The sequence below is a fragment of the Pleuronectes platessa genome, chromosome 9 (genome assembly GCF_947347685.1).
Source record: "Pleuronectes platessa chromosome 9, fPlePla1.1, whole genome shotgun sequence".
Classification (NCBI taxonomy): Eukaryota; Metazoa; Chordata; class Actinopteri; order Pleuronectiformes; family Pleuronectidae; genus Pleuronectes; species Pleuronectes platessa.
In genome coordinates, this window is record NC_070634.1 from 8,423,710 (window position 1) to 8,441,248 (window position 17,539).

The following is a 17,539-nucleotide window of genomic DNA, read 5'->3' on the forward strand; positions in this document are numbered from 1 at the left end:
CGTGCTTGTTTTATATCTTTTAAGGCAGAACAAACAACTACAAAGAAACTAGAAATAACTATAAAGATTAACCAAACAAATGAAGTTCATATATTCCAACAGCCTCTATAGCGGTCAAACCAGTTAGGCCTCATTGATAGACCATGTTAGCTACCAATTTGTTGCATTTTGCATTAATAGATCACTACAAACAGTACACGTCTTCTTAAATAGACCTAAAATCAACTTTAGACAGAAAGATGTTAAGAATCTCCAGTACTAAGAATCTAAAACAGTAAAAATTAACTCTGAGATGTTTTTGAAATCCGACCTTCAAAATCATACTGTCATGCCATGTGTAAGGTAGGGCAGTCGGTGGATGAACAGAATGTGTGTCCATTCATCGTTGAGGAAGATATCAGGAAGTCCTACTGACAAACATTGTTGTGCATTTTAAAGAACAAAGTATTTCAATGAAAACTAGGGCTGCGCAAAATGATCAAAATCTCATATCCTCTTGTAGAAGTCATTTCATATCCAGTTAATCATATGTATTGTAATTGGTCATCCGTCTCCGTGATTCTTTAGGTTTTGTTTGAGCTCTGAGTTGAATTACTCTCATCCATAGACACCTATGAAGGTATTTTCTGCTGCAAAACACTTGTGCAATGGAATTTGTGGTTGTAGAAAATCGTCTTTTCTTAAATATTCTCCATACAGTGTGACATGAACCTCTTGGTAAAATAAATTTAAACTATTTAAGTCTGAATTTTGTTTGGAAATATCCTGGGTTGTATAATGTTCACATGTTCGTTTGTGATGAAATACTGTGGCTAAGAGTTACACGACGAAATGAACAATGTATTTTGTTTCATTTATTACATGCATATGTTAATGTATATAAACATATATGTAAATATATATTGTATATATATATATATAATATGTATATATATATATATATATATATAAATACTAAGACAAGAAGGTGATAAGACAGGAGCCATTAAAAAAATTAAAGATCAGATGCTGCAAGAATGATGCAATTAAAAGTCCACCAAAATGAAACGTCCTGTTTTTATTTACAGAAATAAATGATCGCAAAACTTCCTCATCAGTAGGTGGTTATATCACCATAGCAACCAGATGCTAAGATTTGAAATAGAAGATTATTTTGATTGACAGGGACACTCTCTCAATACCTCCTTTGATGCTTTGATGAACAGCATCAAAGTTGGTATTTTGATAGGAGACCTCTGATTGGCTGTTGATTGCTTTAAATACTGTTACATTTTAAGACAGCTGCTATTGCACTCTGACCTTGACTGAGGTAAGTCATGTCTCACCCTCTCTCTGTATTTACCCAGCATGCTAACCAATACAATTCAGGCTCATTATTCAAGTTTGAAATTAAACCACTGTATAATATGAAGCTTCTGCTGTTACATGTTGATAATGTGCGGTTTTCTGTTGCTTTTATGACAAATGTGAAAATATTGTTGCTGGCTTCTTTTGTGTTTTCTGCTGCTTATCTTAATGAGTGATATGTGTTAACGTGATGCTAAGTAGCGTTAGGTCACCGAGGCCAGGCAGAGCGAGGCATTGTGGACAAAACACCTGTAGCAGCAGGAAATGTTCCCATTTCACATATTATTCTACCAAACGATGTGTTTTGTGGAAACATTGGGAAGATTAACCTTGGTGTTTAACTTTAGTATTTAAGATAAAGTAAAAAAACAACAGCTTCCATCACTGCCAATCAAATTCAGATTCAAATTCAAATCAAAGGGGCTTGGTGCCATGGTGATTGATGAGGGAAGTTTTATTTCCCCAAAAAATTTACTGGTGATTTTTTGGTTAATGTGTAGTTTGAATGTGTTGAAGGACAAGTTGATGGGAGCGTAAGTTAATGCTAGGAGCACATTACATGAGGTGTGTAGCTGCTTTAAGGAAAAAAACAATCCCTCTCTATTGGGTCTAATGTTATTTCAGAGAAAACTTTTCTGGAAGGAGCATCAACTCGCATAACTTGCTCACATGGTCCCATTTTTTTACTCTCACAAATTTCAAATATATCTGTGTGTCCGGCAAAGTCTTGGAATTCTCCCGATGTCTTTATTTCACAGATAGAACTTATAGTTTCTGAATATTAGTTGTTTGAGTGGTGCACTCAGAGTTTAGATTTCTCTCTTCCCAGTGAGGAGAGAGCAGTTGCATTCAGTTGAGTTTCCATGGCAACCAGATACACACGTAGCAGGAGGGGAGTCTCTCTCTCTCTCACTCTCTCTCTCTCTCGCTCTCTCTCTCTCTCTCTCTCTCTCTCTCACTCTCTCTCTCTCTCTCTCTCTCTCTCTCTCTCTCTCTCTCTCTCAATCTCAATCTCTCGCTTAAACCAGCCAGTCTGTCTCTCTCTCTCATTCTCTCTGCGTGTGTCTCTCTATCTGTGTCAATTGTTTTATATTGAATGTTTGATCAAATTCACCTAAATCTTACACACTATTTCATCCTGTCACCTGCAGACATAAAGCCTTTTGACTTCAAGTTCCAGACAAGAGCAGAAACTTCTTCGGAAAACAGTGCATCAACTCATCCAACAGCTTCTTCAAAAGATACATCTACTCTCTGTGGTGAACCATGGAGAAACCAGATATTCTGAAGATCCTCAATGACGAACTCCTCACAGCCTACAGGAGGATTAATGCTCTTAAGGAGGAGGTGTGGCAGCTGCAAGACCAGCTTCAAGACAGAGATGAGTTCATAAAGATGGCGGTGGAGAAGGAGAAGGAGAAAGAGAAGGAGAAGGAGAAGGAGAAGGAGAAAGAGAAGGAGAAAGAGAAGGAGAAAGAGAAGGAGAAGGAGAAGAGGAAGGAGATTGAGACCGAGACCGAGAAGGAGAATGAGATCCAGGCCCTGACGGAGAAGGTGGAGCAGCTGGAAAACCAGCTGAAAGAGAAAGATGTTGTCATAGCGAAGGAGGTGAAGAAACGGCGCGCTCGCCTCAGGGCCTATCTCGACTGCCTTGCTGAGCTAACTGACTGTCAGGCCAAGGTTAAGCTGATGGAAGCAAGGCTGCACCAGGAGCGACCCCAGCCTGATACAGGATGTAGCAGTGAGGTGGAGGTGGAGAAGGAGAAGGAGAAGGAGAAGGAGAAAGAGAAAGAGAAGGAGAAAGAGAAGGAGAAGGAGAAAGAGAAAGAGAAGGAGAAAGAGAAGGAGAAAGAGAAGGAGAAAGAGAAAGAGAAGGAGAAAGAGAAAGAGAAGGAGAAAGAGAAGGAGAAGGAGAAAGAGAAGGAGAAAGAGAAGGAGAAAAAGAAGGAGAAGTACAAGGACAAGGAGAAGGAGAAACTTGTGACGATCTACAATGTCGAAATCCTCCGAGCCAACAGGAACATTTTGATTCTTAAGGAGGAGGTGTGGCGGCTGGAAAACCATCTTAAAGACAGAGATGATATCATAAAGATGGCGGTGGAGAAGGAGAAGGAGGAGGAGAAGGAGAAGGAGACGGAGAAGGAGAAGGAGAAGGAGAAGGAGAGGGAGATTAAGATTGAGACTGAGACCGAGAGGGAGATGGAGACGGAGAAGGAGAATGAGATCCAGGTCCTGACGGAGAAGGTGGAGCAGCTGGAAAACCAGCTGAAAGACAAAGATGTTGTCATAACGAAGGAGGTAGAGAAAGGGCATGCTCGCCTCAGGGCCTATGTTGAGCTCACTGACTGTCAGGCCAAGGCAAAAATTCTGGAAGCAAGTCTGCACAAGTGAGCAGTGAGGTGGAGGTCAACATGGAGAAGGAGAACGAGAAGGTGCTTGCTTCAGGGCCGAAAGGAAACGAAACTGCAGCAGGAGAAAACTCCAACTATGGGACTGAGCTACAGAAAGGAGGAGGCCGAGATGAGCTGGAGGAAAGAGAAGAGGTGGAGAAGCCCCCGCCCTCACCCTTTTTCTACTCCTCAAAACAAACCCCTCCCCTGTCCCCCTTTGTACATATTTGAAATTATCTAATGATGTGTTGTAAATATGTTAAACTTTTTGAATAAAAATAACTAGTATAGTAACATCTACCTCTGTCTTTCTGAATATACACACAGGATTCATTGATCAATTAACACAGTGTTGGAGTGAAACAAATCAGTGTGATTCATTTAGTTTGCTACTATTCATATGAACACAGCAGAGCATAGACAAACAATGTTTCTTAACTTTTTTACATTTGGTCAAATCTATATATTAATTATGACAATACAATAATAATACTATCATCTCATCTGAGGGCCCACCCATCACACTGACCACGCCCATCTGACACGCACACACACTCACGCACACACACACATGCGCACACACACACACACACAAACACACACACACATACACGTACACACACGCATACACACACACGCACGCACACACACAAACACACAAGTCATTATCATTTATATATTTACTGTATATATACACATTTTTTTCAATTTATTCATGTTTGAGGTCAATATCAGATCAGAAGACATGTTCATGGCCCTGAAGTCAATTTAAAATGACATGTAGCATGTTAGAGTTATAAATAACTTGTCCATGTGTAAAACAATAGTTTAATTTAAAAAAAAAAAAAATCACAATAATTATTTTGGGGGGCTGAAGCACATTTTAGGGGGGCTTCAGCCCCCTAAAACAGGCCTAACGACGCCCCTGGGTGGGACTAATGACCCTCAGCCTCACAGGGAGCCCCGCTGTCATTAATCCTGTGCCCCCTCACAACTGCTCATTATGGGATGCGTCCAGGGGTGGACTGGCCATCTGGCATACCGGGCATCGTCCCAGTGGGCCGTTGACCCAATGTGGGCCGGTCTGGTCCGCTCTGGTTTTTTTTGTTTTGTTTTTTTTCTCTTCTTCCTCTCTAAATTCCCTCCAATTGGGCCGGCCAATTGGCTACAGAGGGTTAGCAGTGTGTTGCCAGCATCGACACATATGATTGGCCTATTGTTTGTCATTGTCAATCAATCAAGGGCTGACAGGCTCAGAGAGCCCTGACAGTGCTGTCAATCACAACACAAACCAGGGTGGGGCGGGACCTCATGGCATTGGCGGGGGGAGTCGCGGGACGGGCTGCTTCTGAGACAGAAACTTAAAATGGATATTAAGAGTAAAAAGCGCCCGGGTGGCGCTGAGAAGCATCGGGAAAAAAAGCTGAAGTCTCTGGAGGTGGAGGCTGCTAAATGTGCCAAACTGACGGACCTGTTTGGTGCCGGGTTCACCAGCCCAGCAGCAGCAGGTGCGCCGGGAGACGAGCGAGGAGGACTCGACAATGATGAGCGAGTGGAGGCAGACATGGTAAGTAACGCTGGCCTGGGGCTGGCTAGGCTACATTTTTTAGACATGTCCAAAACAAAGTAGAAAACGTTTTTGATTTTGTTTTAATTTGCCGAATTGTGATATTATGGGTTATTATTGTTCAGATGATTTAGCTAAGCTAGCTAAGAGCTGCTAACGTCGTTTACTGTTGCCATAGCTGAGCTGTAAATAGAGATGCAGAATCAAGCTGTATTGAAAACAGAATACAAGTAAACCTATAGGGAATAATTAGTTTAATTTGAAATATTTGCCATTGAATTTATTGTAATCTTTCAATTCATTTATTGTTTACTGAGGTGATAACTATTTAATAGGTATAATTTGTGTGTAAATGTTCCACTGATAAGGTGAGAAATATTTAATATTATTGTTATTATCACACAAGTTTTATTGTGCTTATGTGTTGATCCTTAATGATGTGATCATGTACACTAAATGATCAATTATTCTCCATTACAGGTTGTTGTGATATATTTGAGGAGTCGTTCTCCCTCTGTTTTATATGTGGACATTTGGGACCACTGTTAGAATTTGGTAAGTTTATCATGTATTTTTTAATGTATAAATTCATACTTCATAATTATAATAATTTTCAAAAGGTTTTAAAAGAAACACACATCCAAAAGTTCTCAACTCTAGGTGCAGGACAGAGGAAAACATTTTCTTTATTTTTCAGACATTATAATGTATCCATGTCCTTCTCCGGTTGACCACTTGACATGGAGAGCCTGAGGAGTTGTTCCCCCTCTGTCCATGTTCGATGACTTGCTCTCTGTCTGCCTCCACTCTCTGCCTTCACTGTACCAAAGTTTGTCTGTTGAGTCTCCTCTAGTCTGGTGAGTTTATCATTTTTTATGTTTTATGAAATCATACTTAATTTGTGATGATTAGAGACATTATAATGTATCCATGTCCTTCTCAGGTTGACCACTTGACATGTGAGAGTCTGAAGAGTTGTTTTCCAGACACAGGTAGAGCTAACAGGGGCGTCACCCTGGGCCTGCCCTTTTGGGCTGGGCTTCAGCTGCAGATCTAAAGGCTGCTTCCAGGGGCATGGGGCCCTCAGCCTTTGTTTTTCTTTGCTTCTGCACCTTACAACATACATCACACCTTATTTTCACACATCCAAACACTGTTTACACCACTGACGCGTAACATATTTGACACATCCCACTACGTAGTTAGAGCTATCTTGATTTGGAGTTAAATACATTTACTTTTGGCTTGAGAGGTTTGTGTGTGGCCTCCCTTCTTGTTGCCATCTTTGAGATAGGTGGTAACAGTAGTATGCATGAGAGAAGACGCCGCGAGATTTGTGGACTTCTATGTGGTGTCCGTTGATAATGTAGTGGGCTGGTCTGGACAGACAATGCCAGGGCTGAATTTTTGTCCCAGTCCACCCCTGATCACTACATATATTTTTTATATTCACTACTCTGGATTAACATCATCAGGGCAATGATTCCTTGCAAATTATTATAATGTGAATAATTCATGGGGATATTTTTGTAGATATTAGTGTTTTGTGCATATTTTCTAGTATAATTGCTGGAGACTGAGGATGTGATTAAAAATTTGGATAATGTGTCCAAACCATGCAATTTAAGATAATATGAAAGTCCTAAATTTGTATTACGACATAAGGGCCAACTTCAAAGCAGCATTTTAAATATCTAATAATAAAGCAGGGTCCAACTTTATAACATGTAAATCTCCGTGAGAGTGCAGAGCTGCTAACTCCCTGCGCCCCGAGTTGTTATCGTAGATCTCTCAACCAAATCTTACTGGTAGTTACTGGGTAGTTGAGGTTTTTACCACAAGGGCCCAAGTCTCCTCACCTGAGGTTATTATCCTTCCACTTTGTTTATTTTTAAATCATCGCACAAAACATATTTTCAAAGGGAAGCCTTTTAATGTCTAATTCTAAATGGTTTTAGCAGATTGTGTTGTTTCTAATATTTTCTTTTATGTTGTCTTTCTTATTTTGGTTTAGTTCTGTGTTGTTTTACTCAATGTATTTTGAAAGTACTTTATAACCCTTATTAAGATAAGTGCAATAGAAATAAAGTTTTATTTATTGATTCTCTGTCCCTGTCTCACTCTCTATGCCTGTCTCTGTCCCCGTCTCCATCTCTGTCCCCATGTCGGTCTATCGCTGCTCTGACTCTGTCATATGTCTCTGTATGTGTTCGCGACTCTGTCTCTATCTCTGTCCCTGCCGCTCAGTGTCTCTGTGTCTGTCCCTGTCTCTGTGTGGAGCAGACACATGATCAGTACTGATGTGCATGTGGATGTTGACAGTGTCGTCACCACGTGACAGCTCCGCCTGAGAACCCGGAAGGAAGAGGGCGGGGCTTTGCTCGAGGCTGGAGGATTGAGAAGACAAGGTAACGGCAACTCGTGATAATATATCCGTCAGAACACAAATATGGATCGTTTTAGGGAAATCATCCCAGTGCTGTAGTTTATCTGATTTATTGCGCCGTGTTCCATGAAGCTGACAGTAACAGAACTAAAAGCAGCTAGCTCCTTCCAGCTAGCAGCAGCGTTAGCAGCCAGCAAGCTAACAGACAGGGGACATCGGTGCAGGACATTGGGAAGGGCCTGCTTCATTCCGTTTACTGCAGTGCTTCTGTGGACAACACTGGAGCTGACTTTAAAGACATGTTCCTAAGAGCTTGTTGTGGGGTCTTCACTGGTTTGTGGAGCTAACACCAACAGCCTATGGCAGCCTGTAAGCTAGCCGCTGTTAAAAGACTAAAAGACGCAGAGCCCGTGTTTATTATCTCTAAGAGAACGTCTGAAAATATCTCCAACACCTTATGAGTAGGTCCAGAGAATGTCAACGCCCTAATAACAATGGTTGAGTAAATGTAGCCTCGATGTTTGCACTCATCTGGAGGATGAGTCACTTGTCATGAGCAGGGTCGCCTCCTCGGCTTTCATACATGTGATTTCTCATAATGTCAGAGAAATATTGCAAATTTTGTTGTTTATTTGTTACCAATTTATTATATGTTGCTTCTTTTTTTTACACTTGTTTATTTCTTTGTAAATCTATAGCAGGAGAATTTTGATTTAAGGATGACATCTTACATAATGTTGTGATTGCACAATGACAATAACGTGTTTTGAATAGAAAAGTGTTTTTGTTTACCGGCTGCCTGTCATGTTCTGTATCACAGTATCCACCATGACGGCCATCAAGCATGCGCTCCAGAGGGACATCTTCACGCCCAACGATGAGCGGCTCCTCGGCATCGTCAACGTCTGCAAGGCAGGGAAGAAGAAGAAAAACTGCTTCTTGTGTGCGACAGGTAAGTGGGTCATAACCACAGAAGCAGCTTTAAAAAAACTGTTAAATCACAAAAGGTAAATGTGTCTGATACATGAGTGGTTTTTCTCTACCAGTTACCACTGAGAGGCCCGTCCAGGTTAAAGTGGTGAAGGTGAAGAAATCCGACAAGGGGGATTTTTACAAGCGACAGCAGACCTGGGAGCTCCGAGATCTGACAGAGGTGGATGCCAAAGATGCCAGCAAGGTCAGAAAATGACTGTATACCTTCCATCTTTTCCCTTTAGTTCACCCATGACAATGCTTTGTGACGATAAACACATTTCTTTCCCTCATTCACTCCATGTTACTGTTCTCTTTTAGGAGAATCCTGAATTCGACCTTCATTTCGAGAAGGTATACCGGTGGCTGGCCAGCAGCACGGCTGAAAAGAACTCCTTCATTTCTTGCATTTGGAAGCTGAACCAGCGTTATCTGAGGAAGAAGGTGGAGTTTGTGAATGTCAGTCCTCAGCTGCTGGAAGGTGTGGAAACTCTCTATCCTTAACCGCCCCTGTGAGCGCATGCCTCTTTTCATGATTTGATTACCTTTGCTTAAAGGTGTGTCTTTGACCTTGGTGTTTATTGGTTATGTTTGAAGTACTCTAATTTAGACCAGACAAAAGGACCTTGGCCGGCTTTTGGTTGATTTAATTTATTAATAGCATGTTTAAAGATCTCTTCTTTGTATCCTGGTTTGTGGTTTGGCTTTCTGTGTTAAATTCTCCTTTATTCTCACTTTTCTCTCTTAAACTTTCTCTGGCCAGAACTTCCTAAAGCGGAAGGTTGGTAGGACTTAACTTTCCCCTCTCCTCACTCCTCTCCATTGTATGCTCATGACCTCAGATCACCATTGTCATTAGAGATTCTCACCTTCTCAAAGCCCCTCCTGTTTTTCTTGTAAATAAGGATGGAAATGATTCTTTTTTTAATCAATAATGATCATAACCCACAATTAAGTCATATTGTTGCTTAACTTTCAACATTTTAGTTGTTCATATCATCTTAATTCCTAAGAATATACCGTTCAGATGTTCAGCTTTAATTTGTTTTATAGAGCAGTCATATTTTCAGCCAGAGCAAATATACAGAGAAGTATATTTTATCAGTGAAAGCCCTGACAGACTGCTTCTACTTTATATTATAAGCCTCTTTCCATTACCTAAGATGGTTGTGGTTTTATGGAGTCATGTAACCTGCAGTCAGATTTATTATAGTTTAACATTCAAATTATACGTTAAGCCATAGTAGTAAACGAATACAGAACTATTTAAACATGTAGAATTTATTTCTAAAAAAAATATTTAAGACTTTATAAAACTATTTCAGTTAATTCGGTTAGCAAGAAGATTATAAAGCCTGATATTTTGGAAGAGCTTTGTGTTTGTGCTGGTGTCATTTTCATGTCTTTCATGTGTTTCCGTTGGTGAAGAGTCGGTGCCAAGTGGAGAGAGCCAGAGTGTTGCCGGGGGTGATGAAGATGCTTTGGACGACTACCAGGAGCTGAGCACCCGTGAGGAGCAGGATATCGAGAGTATGATGGAGACCTGCGAGTACGCCATCTCCAATGCTGAGGCTTTTGCGGAGCAGCTCTCCAAGGAGCTGCAGGTTTTAGATGGGGTGAGATAAATTATAATAAGAATGAAAAGTGTTGATCCTTGTTTTATTTTCCCTTTGTGTTTTGGAAAGGAATATTTACTTGAACACAGAAACATATTAACACAGTGTTCATTGTTTCCCGCTTTAAGGCCAACATCCAGTCCATCATGGCCTCGGAGAAGCAGGTGAATATCTTGATGCAGTTGCTGGACGAGTCTCTGGCAGAGGTGGACACCATTGAGGGCAAACTGAGCAGCTATGAGGAGATGCTCCAGAGCGTCAAAGAGCAGATGGACCAGATCTCCCAGAGCAACCGCCTCATCCAGATCAGCAACACCAACAATGGCAAACTGCTGGATGAGATCCAGTTCTTGGTGGTGAGGACACATTATAATGTCTTTAGCTGTCAATTTATTAACTCAATTGCCATATTTAACTTATCAGTTTATCTAAATACAGTTATTAAAGGTTATTTTGCTTTAAAAATTATTCCCCATCTTACTTTAGTTATAAATATATATGTTTTTATTTGCCTTTTTTATTTGCCTTTAAATGTACTGTTTACTAGATTACTAAGAGTATTGCTTCATTGTTGGACTTTGTTTGATGGCTGTAATGTGTGTGTTTCCTCATATAGAACTACATGGACCTGTCTAAGGGACACATCAGGGCCTTGCAGGATGGAGATCTGACCTCCCCCAAAGGTATTGAGGCCTGCATCAACGCCTCTGAAGCTCTTCTGCAGTGCATGAACGTGGCTCTCCGACCAGGTTGGTTTGCAAATGAAGTGTTATGGACTACTTTCTGACCAAATAAGTCGCCTAGTAGTTGTTTTTAAAGCAAATAATCAGATTGAAGTCATAATTCCTTCATCATAGGCCATGAGAAGCTGATGGCTGTGAAGCAGCAGCAGCTCCTGTTCGCTGAGCTGAGAGACACCTTTGCTCGGCGCCTCACCAATCACCTCAACAACGTGTTTGTTCATCAGGTAACACACAAACCGATATTATATGTATATAGATATACAGATGTTATCTATAAAAAGTGCAGCTGTAGCAACAGCAAGTACAAAACACTATTTGTAGTTTCATTGAGCTGTAATAAAACAGACTCAGTTTTGTTTGTTTTATTTGGTTTATTTAGCTTGTGTTTACTGAATCAAAGGCCACACAATGATTAGTATGCTTAAACAAATATGTACTTCATAATTGTTTCTGCCACTTTACACATCTGCATATTATAGTTGAGTTAAGGCAGCATAGTAGCGTGGAGTCAGAATTCGCTGTCCTCTGTTGGCCTCACACCTAACCATTGTGAGTGTGCTGGACCACAGAGGGCTGCATTCTGTCCTGTTCTTTTCCAGTCTCTCTCTCTCTCTCTCTCTCTCTCTCTCTCTCTCTCTCTCTCTCTCTCTCTCTCTCTCTCTCTCTCTCTCTGTCTCTGTCTCTCTCACTATCCCTCTCCCCTGTCCATCTCCCCTGTCTCTCCTCATCGACGTCCTGTTTATCTGTAACTCTTTTCCTGGGCTTCCTCTGTTTGGCTTCCTTCCAGCTGTGTCCCTCCTAATCTTGACTCTGCTCACTTTGAATCATCCCACTCTGCTCTCTGTCTCTGTGTCAGTTCAACCACTTCAGTCACTTCAAAATGACCATCCCTCAGTTCTATAGGTCCTCCTGTCTGTCACTTCCAGTGAGTACCCTCACAGCACCCCCTGCGTGCCCCCTCTTTGCTAATATTTGACCTGGCATACCTCCCTCCAACAACTTGAGACACCCTGGGCTCTTCCATCATCTCCTGCATTGGACATGTATCTAACTTCTCTCATATGACCTCAAAGCTGAAGAGGCACAATTCATATTTTTCTTCATTCACCAACTGTCTGCTCTCTGCTAAGGATTATTTTGTGTGGGTGCTAACGTGGCTTTGTTGCAAAAGGTGTCATCATAAAGCCCTGTGCCTGTCTGCTCGGTGTGCATGTCTAGTAAACAAACTAGAGACTGAACAAGCTAACAATCAGGGGAAGTGAGGAGACCATCTGTATTGCAGTTGGAGTTCTGTTTTTCAATATTTTATTTAGTTGAGGCCAAAAAGTACTGGATTTTTTTAGTTGAACAATTTTTTTGTTGAAAACTTTCATGGTAACGCAACATAAAGTATCCTTGTATGTTTATGGCAGGAAGAAAGATGAATCGTACTCGTGTGTGGTGTGTTTGTGTAAACAGAGAAAGATGGAAATTCAAATTTCAATTCAAAACAACTTTATTTGTCCCTGGTGAGAAATTCAAATGAGTGAATAAGACTAAAAAGCAGTGGGTTTGTCTGTATTAACTCTTATTGAATATACTGCAAATTGTCTCTTCCTGCCTTATCACCCAGGGCCATGACCAGAGTTCTACGCTGTCCCAGCACACAGCAGAGCTTACTCTGCCCAAACACAGCCCCCTCCACAGGGACCTGCTGCGCTACGCCAAGCTCATGGAGTGGCTGAAGAACACCCACAGGGAGAAGTATGAGGGTCTGTCAAGGGTCAGTTATATTAAACTAAAAATATATTTAAATGAATATTGTATTTCATACCAAAATCTGTGCCTTCCATCTGAGACAAACGTTATCATCTTTGTTTTTCAGACCTATGTGGATTATATGAGCAGACTCTATGAAAGAGAAATCAAAGACTTCTTTGAGGTGGCCAAGATAAAGATGGCGGGTACAACCAAGGAAGCAAAGGGCAAGTTTGGTAAGAACTGCAATTCAGAGTTGTTGGTGCACAGATATGAAGCATGTTCGTCTTTTGCCGTATTTGTTATCAAGAGTGTTTTTTCGTAACATCTCCTTTTCTATTTTTCTTCCTCTTTACAACATTTAGTTCACTCAGGCGATGGAATTTTCACTGCATTTTAGGAGTATTTTGTATTTTGTCCAGTATTGTACTGACAGAGGGAATATTCCTGTGTAAATATTGGAAACAAGGCCTTATTCCTTTACAGCCTTTTCTAAGTCTGCAAACAAAAGGATATTATCCCAAACGATTTGCTTCCACTGTGTTCAAGTCTTGCTTCTTGTTTTGATAACATCTCCTCTTTCCTTTGCACGGAGACCTCACAGGCTGAATTCTGGAATCTTTAATATAGGAACTTTGTTGAGCTTTGGTTTTGGCCGAATAGTGGAACTCTGCTTTCTGCACTCTATGTTGGCTTTTCCTTCTGGAAAAAAAATAAGAATTAGTTTTCCAAAGGTTTGTCCGAACCTACGAGCATACGTACCTCGATGCACGTCAGCGTATATGTGACTTTGTACATCTAACGTCTTGCCTCACTCCTCCCATGCTGCATGTTTTAAGCCTAACCTGTCTCTGTCTCTGATGCCTGCCTTTTTAACTGGCTGCAGCCACGCTTCCGCGGAAAGAAAGTGCGCTCAAACAGGAAACTGAAAGTAAGTACGACTGGAAATACCTGGATAGTACAGCTACTCCATTGTTAATTACACACTCTGCTTCTCTCTTTCACTGTGCTACCCTGATAAACACTTAAAGCATTACACACCATTACCTCACCATCTATCTGGTTGGTTTGTGCTATATGTACACAATGCTGCTTTTGCATCACCACATAATCTATTTCAATTGTAAATACCCACAAAACTTAACCCTTTATATCCATGTAATTTGTAGTCATTTGAATGATATTCCCAAAATGTGGGCTCATTCTCGCTAAAAGTTACAAATCTCACTGTGTGTCTGTTGTGCCATGTCAGGCCTTCATGGCAGCTCAGGGAAGCTGACAGGCTCGACCTCAAGCCTGAACAAGCTGACAGTGCAGGGCTCCAACAGCCGGCGCTCCCAGTCTTCCTCACTGCTGGATATGGGTAACATGTCCGCCTCTGATCTGGACGTGGCGGACAGGACCAAGTTTGACAAGGTGACGCTGCCAGAGATGCACAGATGGTGTTAATTTAGCATGTGTTTACATGTTGTTCTGTACGAGGAGGTTAAACCATAGTTTTTTTTCTCCGGGTAGATCTTTGAGCAGGTCCTCAGTGAGCTGGAGCCTCTGTGTCTCGCAGAACAAGACTTCATCAGCAAGTTCTTTAAACTGCAGCAGAACCAAACAATTACACCCCCGCTTGCTCAGGTAAATCTGGGATAACATATTGTATGAATGACTGATGACTAACTTTAAAACTCTAAAACATTTAGGTACTTTACATCAATAGTTGCACTTGTGGGCTGCTGTCTGAAACCATGAAATAATACAGCAATAAAATCTCTGGCATGTTTACAGTTACAGCGACAATCATGAACATGTCGGCATATATTAGTTTGGGTTTGTCATGTTTTATGTCTGTTGTCCCGGCAGCCTGAAACCGAGGAATCGGATGGAGTCATGCTGTCAAGAGTGGCTCCCCAGGCAGAACACAGACACTCCTTCTCATCAGAGTGAGTAGTTGCTAACAGCTCTGTTGCAAATATCTTCACAGCCAGAAATATTACTCATTTTCTATGCAGTCCTCCCCTCACCTCTCGTCTCTTAGTATTAGGGCCGTCAGTCTTCCTCTATAATCCCTGTTGAATTCCTTCTTTCCAACTCCAACTTTCTGTCCCTCCTAGGAAAGACCTGGTGCGGCTGATGATGAATAAAATCTTCCAGAGCATCGAGACGGAGCTCAACAGTCTCATCGCTCTGGGTGACAAGATTGACAGCTTCAACTCTCTCTACATGCTGGTGAAGATGAGTCACCATGTGTGGACAGCTGAGAACGTTGATCCGGCCTCGTACCTCAGCACTACTCTGGGAAATGTGCTGGTCACTGTCAAGAGGAACTTTGACAAATGCATTGTGAGTGGAGTGCATATAATGGGGGGGGGGAATCCATGCTTTCTTTTGGTCACTAAAGTAAAGTGAAGGTTCGATTCATGTTGATGTTTAATAATGAAAATCTCCTGTTTTCTTACAGTCTGGTCAGATCAGACAGATGGAAGAAGTGAAGATTTCAAAGAAAAGCAAAGTTGGTATTCTACTTTTTGTCACTGGGTTTGAAGAGTTCGCTGAGCTGGCCGAAACGATCTTCCGTAATGCAGAACGACGAGGAGATCTGGATAAGGCTTATGTCAAACTTATCAGGGCCGTCTTCATGAACGGTAAGACAACTCCTCAACCAACTTCTGATTGGCTTACTGGCCCAGAAACTTCAAAATGTTCTGAATACTGATTATCTGTCCAGTGGAGAAGGTAGCCAGTGAGAGTCAGAAGACGCCGCGGGATGTCGTGATGATGGAGAACTTCCACCACATCTTTTCTACACTGTCACGACTAAAGATCTCCTGCCTGGAATCAGAGAGACGAGAGGCCAAGCACAAATACACAGACCACCTGCAGTCCTATGTGATCAACTCCCTGGGCCAGCCCCTGGAAAAACTCAATGTAAGACCAACTGTCACGTAAAGGTTATCACAAAGAGTAGGTCACTGTAAAGTAGGTGGCGTTAACTGTTTGCACTGTATTTCAGCATTTCTTTGAAGGCGTTGAGGCCCGCGTAGCTCAGGGCGTCCGTGAGGAGGAAGTGAGCTACCAACTGGCCTTCAACAAGCAAGAGCTACGCAAAGTTATTAAAGAGTATCCTGGCAAAGAGGTCAAAAAGGGACTTGACAACCTTTACAAGAAGGTGGACAAACATCTGTGTGAGGAGGAGAGTCTGCTTCAGGTGAGAAAGTCTGAGTTTTACTGGTGAAACCGTCCAGCTCATCAGCGGGGACCAATTTCTCACCCTATTTTTGATTTTCTCCACCAGGTGGTGTGGCACTCCATGCAAGATGAGTTCATCCGGCAGTACAAGCACTTTGAAGATTTGATTGGGAGATGCTATCCTGGATCTGGAATCACCATGGAGTTCACCATACAAGACATGTTGGAGTATTTCTCCAGCATCGCTCAGTCCCATTAGTCTAGCTGCTCTGCACTGTTGAATAGTGACTCACTACTGCCTCAAACTGGCTGAACGTACACTAGCTAGTCCCTAAGCTGCCCGGTGTTGCTTTCTGGATGATGAAACATTTCCTCTATGTGTGTCGGTGTGTTCCTATGAAAGAGATTGGATGGTGATGCAGAGATCTCTGCAGTGAGTGTGTGCCTGTTTCTGTGTGATTCAGCTATTCTAAATATTTCTTTGTTATATTTTTATTTGTTTATTCCACATGTACATAATAAATTAGCGTCTCCCAAACGTCAGTCTTTGTTGGGTCTGTGTTGATGAATGATTGATTTTTTTATCATTGTGTCATGCACATTATATGCACAGGCTTTAAAGACACCTTTATTTACAAAAGGAAAAGCCAGAGTAGCAGCTTCAAAAGGGAAACTAAACATATATACCATACACCAGTTTTTTCCTCCCAAGATTTAGAAACCAAGGAAGCCAACCTAAGCATTTAAAGCATTAAAAGTAAACATCTATTCCTTACATTAATAATCAGTGCAACATTTCTGGACTTTGAACCGACAGTTCATTTAAACATTCTTAATTCAACATTATAAAGGCAATAATGAGGAAAATGTGATTCCTTCGCTACCTCTTAATAACAGGTGACATAGGCGGTTGGCTACGGTGCAAAATGCCAAGAGGGCGGCACGAGACAGATTTATCATGACGTGACACTTGCAATGTAAAACAATAAATTAACGTCACACCATCATCCTCTAACCCCGGAGACGCACCGGAGGTAGAAGCGCCCTGAAAAGCGTTCCGCCTCCTTTCCTCGCCCATGTTAAATACTTAGGATGTTCGCAACTGCAGCGTAGTGCCGGGAAGAACCGGGAGGCTCCACAAACACAAACACAACAAATAATCTCCTGTGGCTTGCCTACTTTCAGTCACCTGTGAAGACCAGCATCATTTACCCCTGAACCAGCGCGGAGAAATGATTAAAATTAAGTATATATTTTTTTTTAATTTAAATTAAATTAAATATATATTTCTTTAAATTAAATTAAATATAAAAACAATTAAATTAAATTAAATGAAGAAAAAAAAATGCGCGCATATCCTGCGCAGAAGCCCATTGCGCACAGTTTCTTTTTGTTTTAAATTTCTTTTTTCTGTTTTTTAAATGTAATTAATATAAATTTACATAGTGTAAGTCATTTTGCAATTAATAGGAGAAATCCTGCCAATTTTAAGATTGGAAAGACTAGGGTTCGGACCCTGGTCCTTCTTATTGGAGAACCATCACTCTACCCACTAGGCCACACCGCCTGCTGGCTGCCGTGAGGAACTAAGCAATACAAGA

General features: G+C 41.4%; 1 protein-coding gene across 4 annotated transcripts; it reads left to right on the plus strand.

Annotated features, from left to right (window-relative positions):
* The first annotated feature begins 7,652 nt into the window (after positions 1–7,652).
* On the plus strand, positions 7,653–16,481 carry exoc1 (exocyst complex component 1). Of its 4 annotated transcripts, XM_053431017.1 has the most exons (20): positions 7,653–7,712; positions 8,511–8,642; positions 8,737–8,867; positions 8,984–9,143; positions 10,091–10,278; positions 10,407–10,634; positions 10,895–11,027; positions 11,136–11,245; positions 11,878–11,946; positions 12,634–12,783; positions 12,886–12,994; positions 13,645–13,689; positions 14,011–14,174; positions 14,274–14,387; positions 14,613–14,692; positions 14,864–15,092; positions 15,211–15,394; positions 15,478–15,677; positions 15,763–15,957; positions 16,045–16,481. In XM_053431017.1, the coding sequence occupies exons 2-20, from the start codon at positions 8,519–8,521 to the stop codon at positions 16,195–16,197; spliced, it is 2,766 nt and encodes a 921-aa protein (XP_053286992.1). In that variant the 5' UTR covers positions 7,653–7,712; positions 8,511–8,518; the 3' UTR covers positions 16,198–16,481. The 4 variants fall into 4 exon arrangements, with proteins under 4 accessions (XP_053286992.1, XP_053286993.1, XP_053286994.1 ...); XM_053431018.1 differs by lacking the exon at positions 13,645–13,689; XM_053431019.1 differs by lacking the exon at positions 11,878–11,946.
* Positions 16,482–17,539: the final 1,058 nt, after the last annotated feature.

What these genes read in the sequence shown, in the direction of transcription:
- exoc1 (XM_053431017.1), top strand. Translation starts at nt 8,519, where the DNA reads ATGACGGCCATCAAGCATGCGCTCCAGAGGGACATCTTCACGCCCAAC. An exon ending in CCTCCTGTCTGTCACTTCCA is followed by an intron (nt 11,947 to 12,633) that starts GTGAGTACCCTC and finishes CTTATCACCCAG; the next exon opens with GGCCATGACCAGAGTTCTAC. An exon ending in GGAAGCAAAGGGCAAGTTTG is followed by an intron (nt 12,995 to 13,644) that starts GTAAGAACTGCA and finishes AACTGGCTGCAG; the next exon opens with CCACGCTTCCGCGGAAAGAA.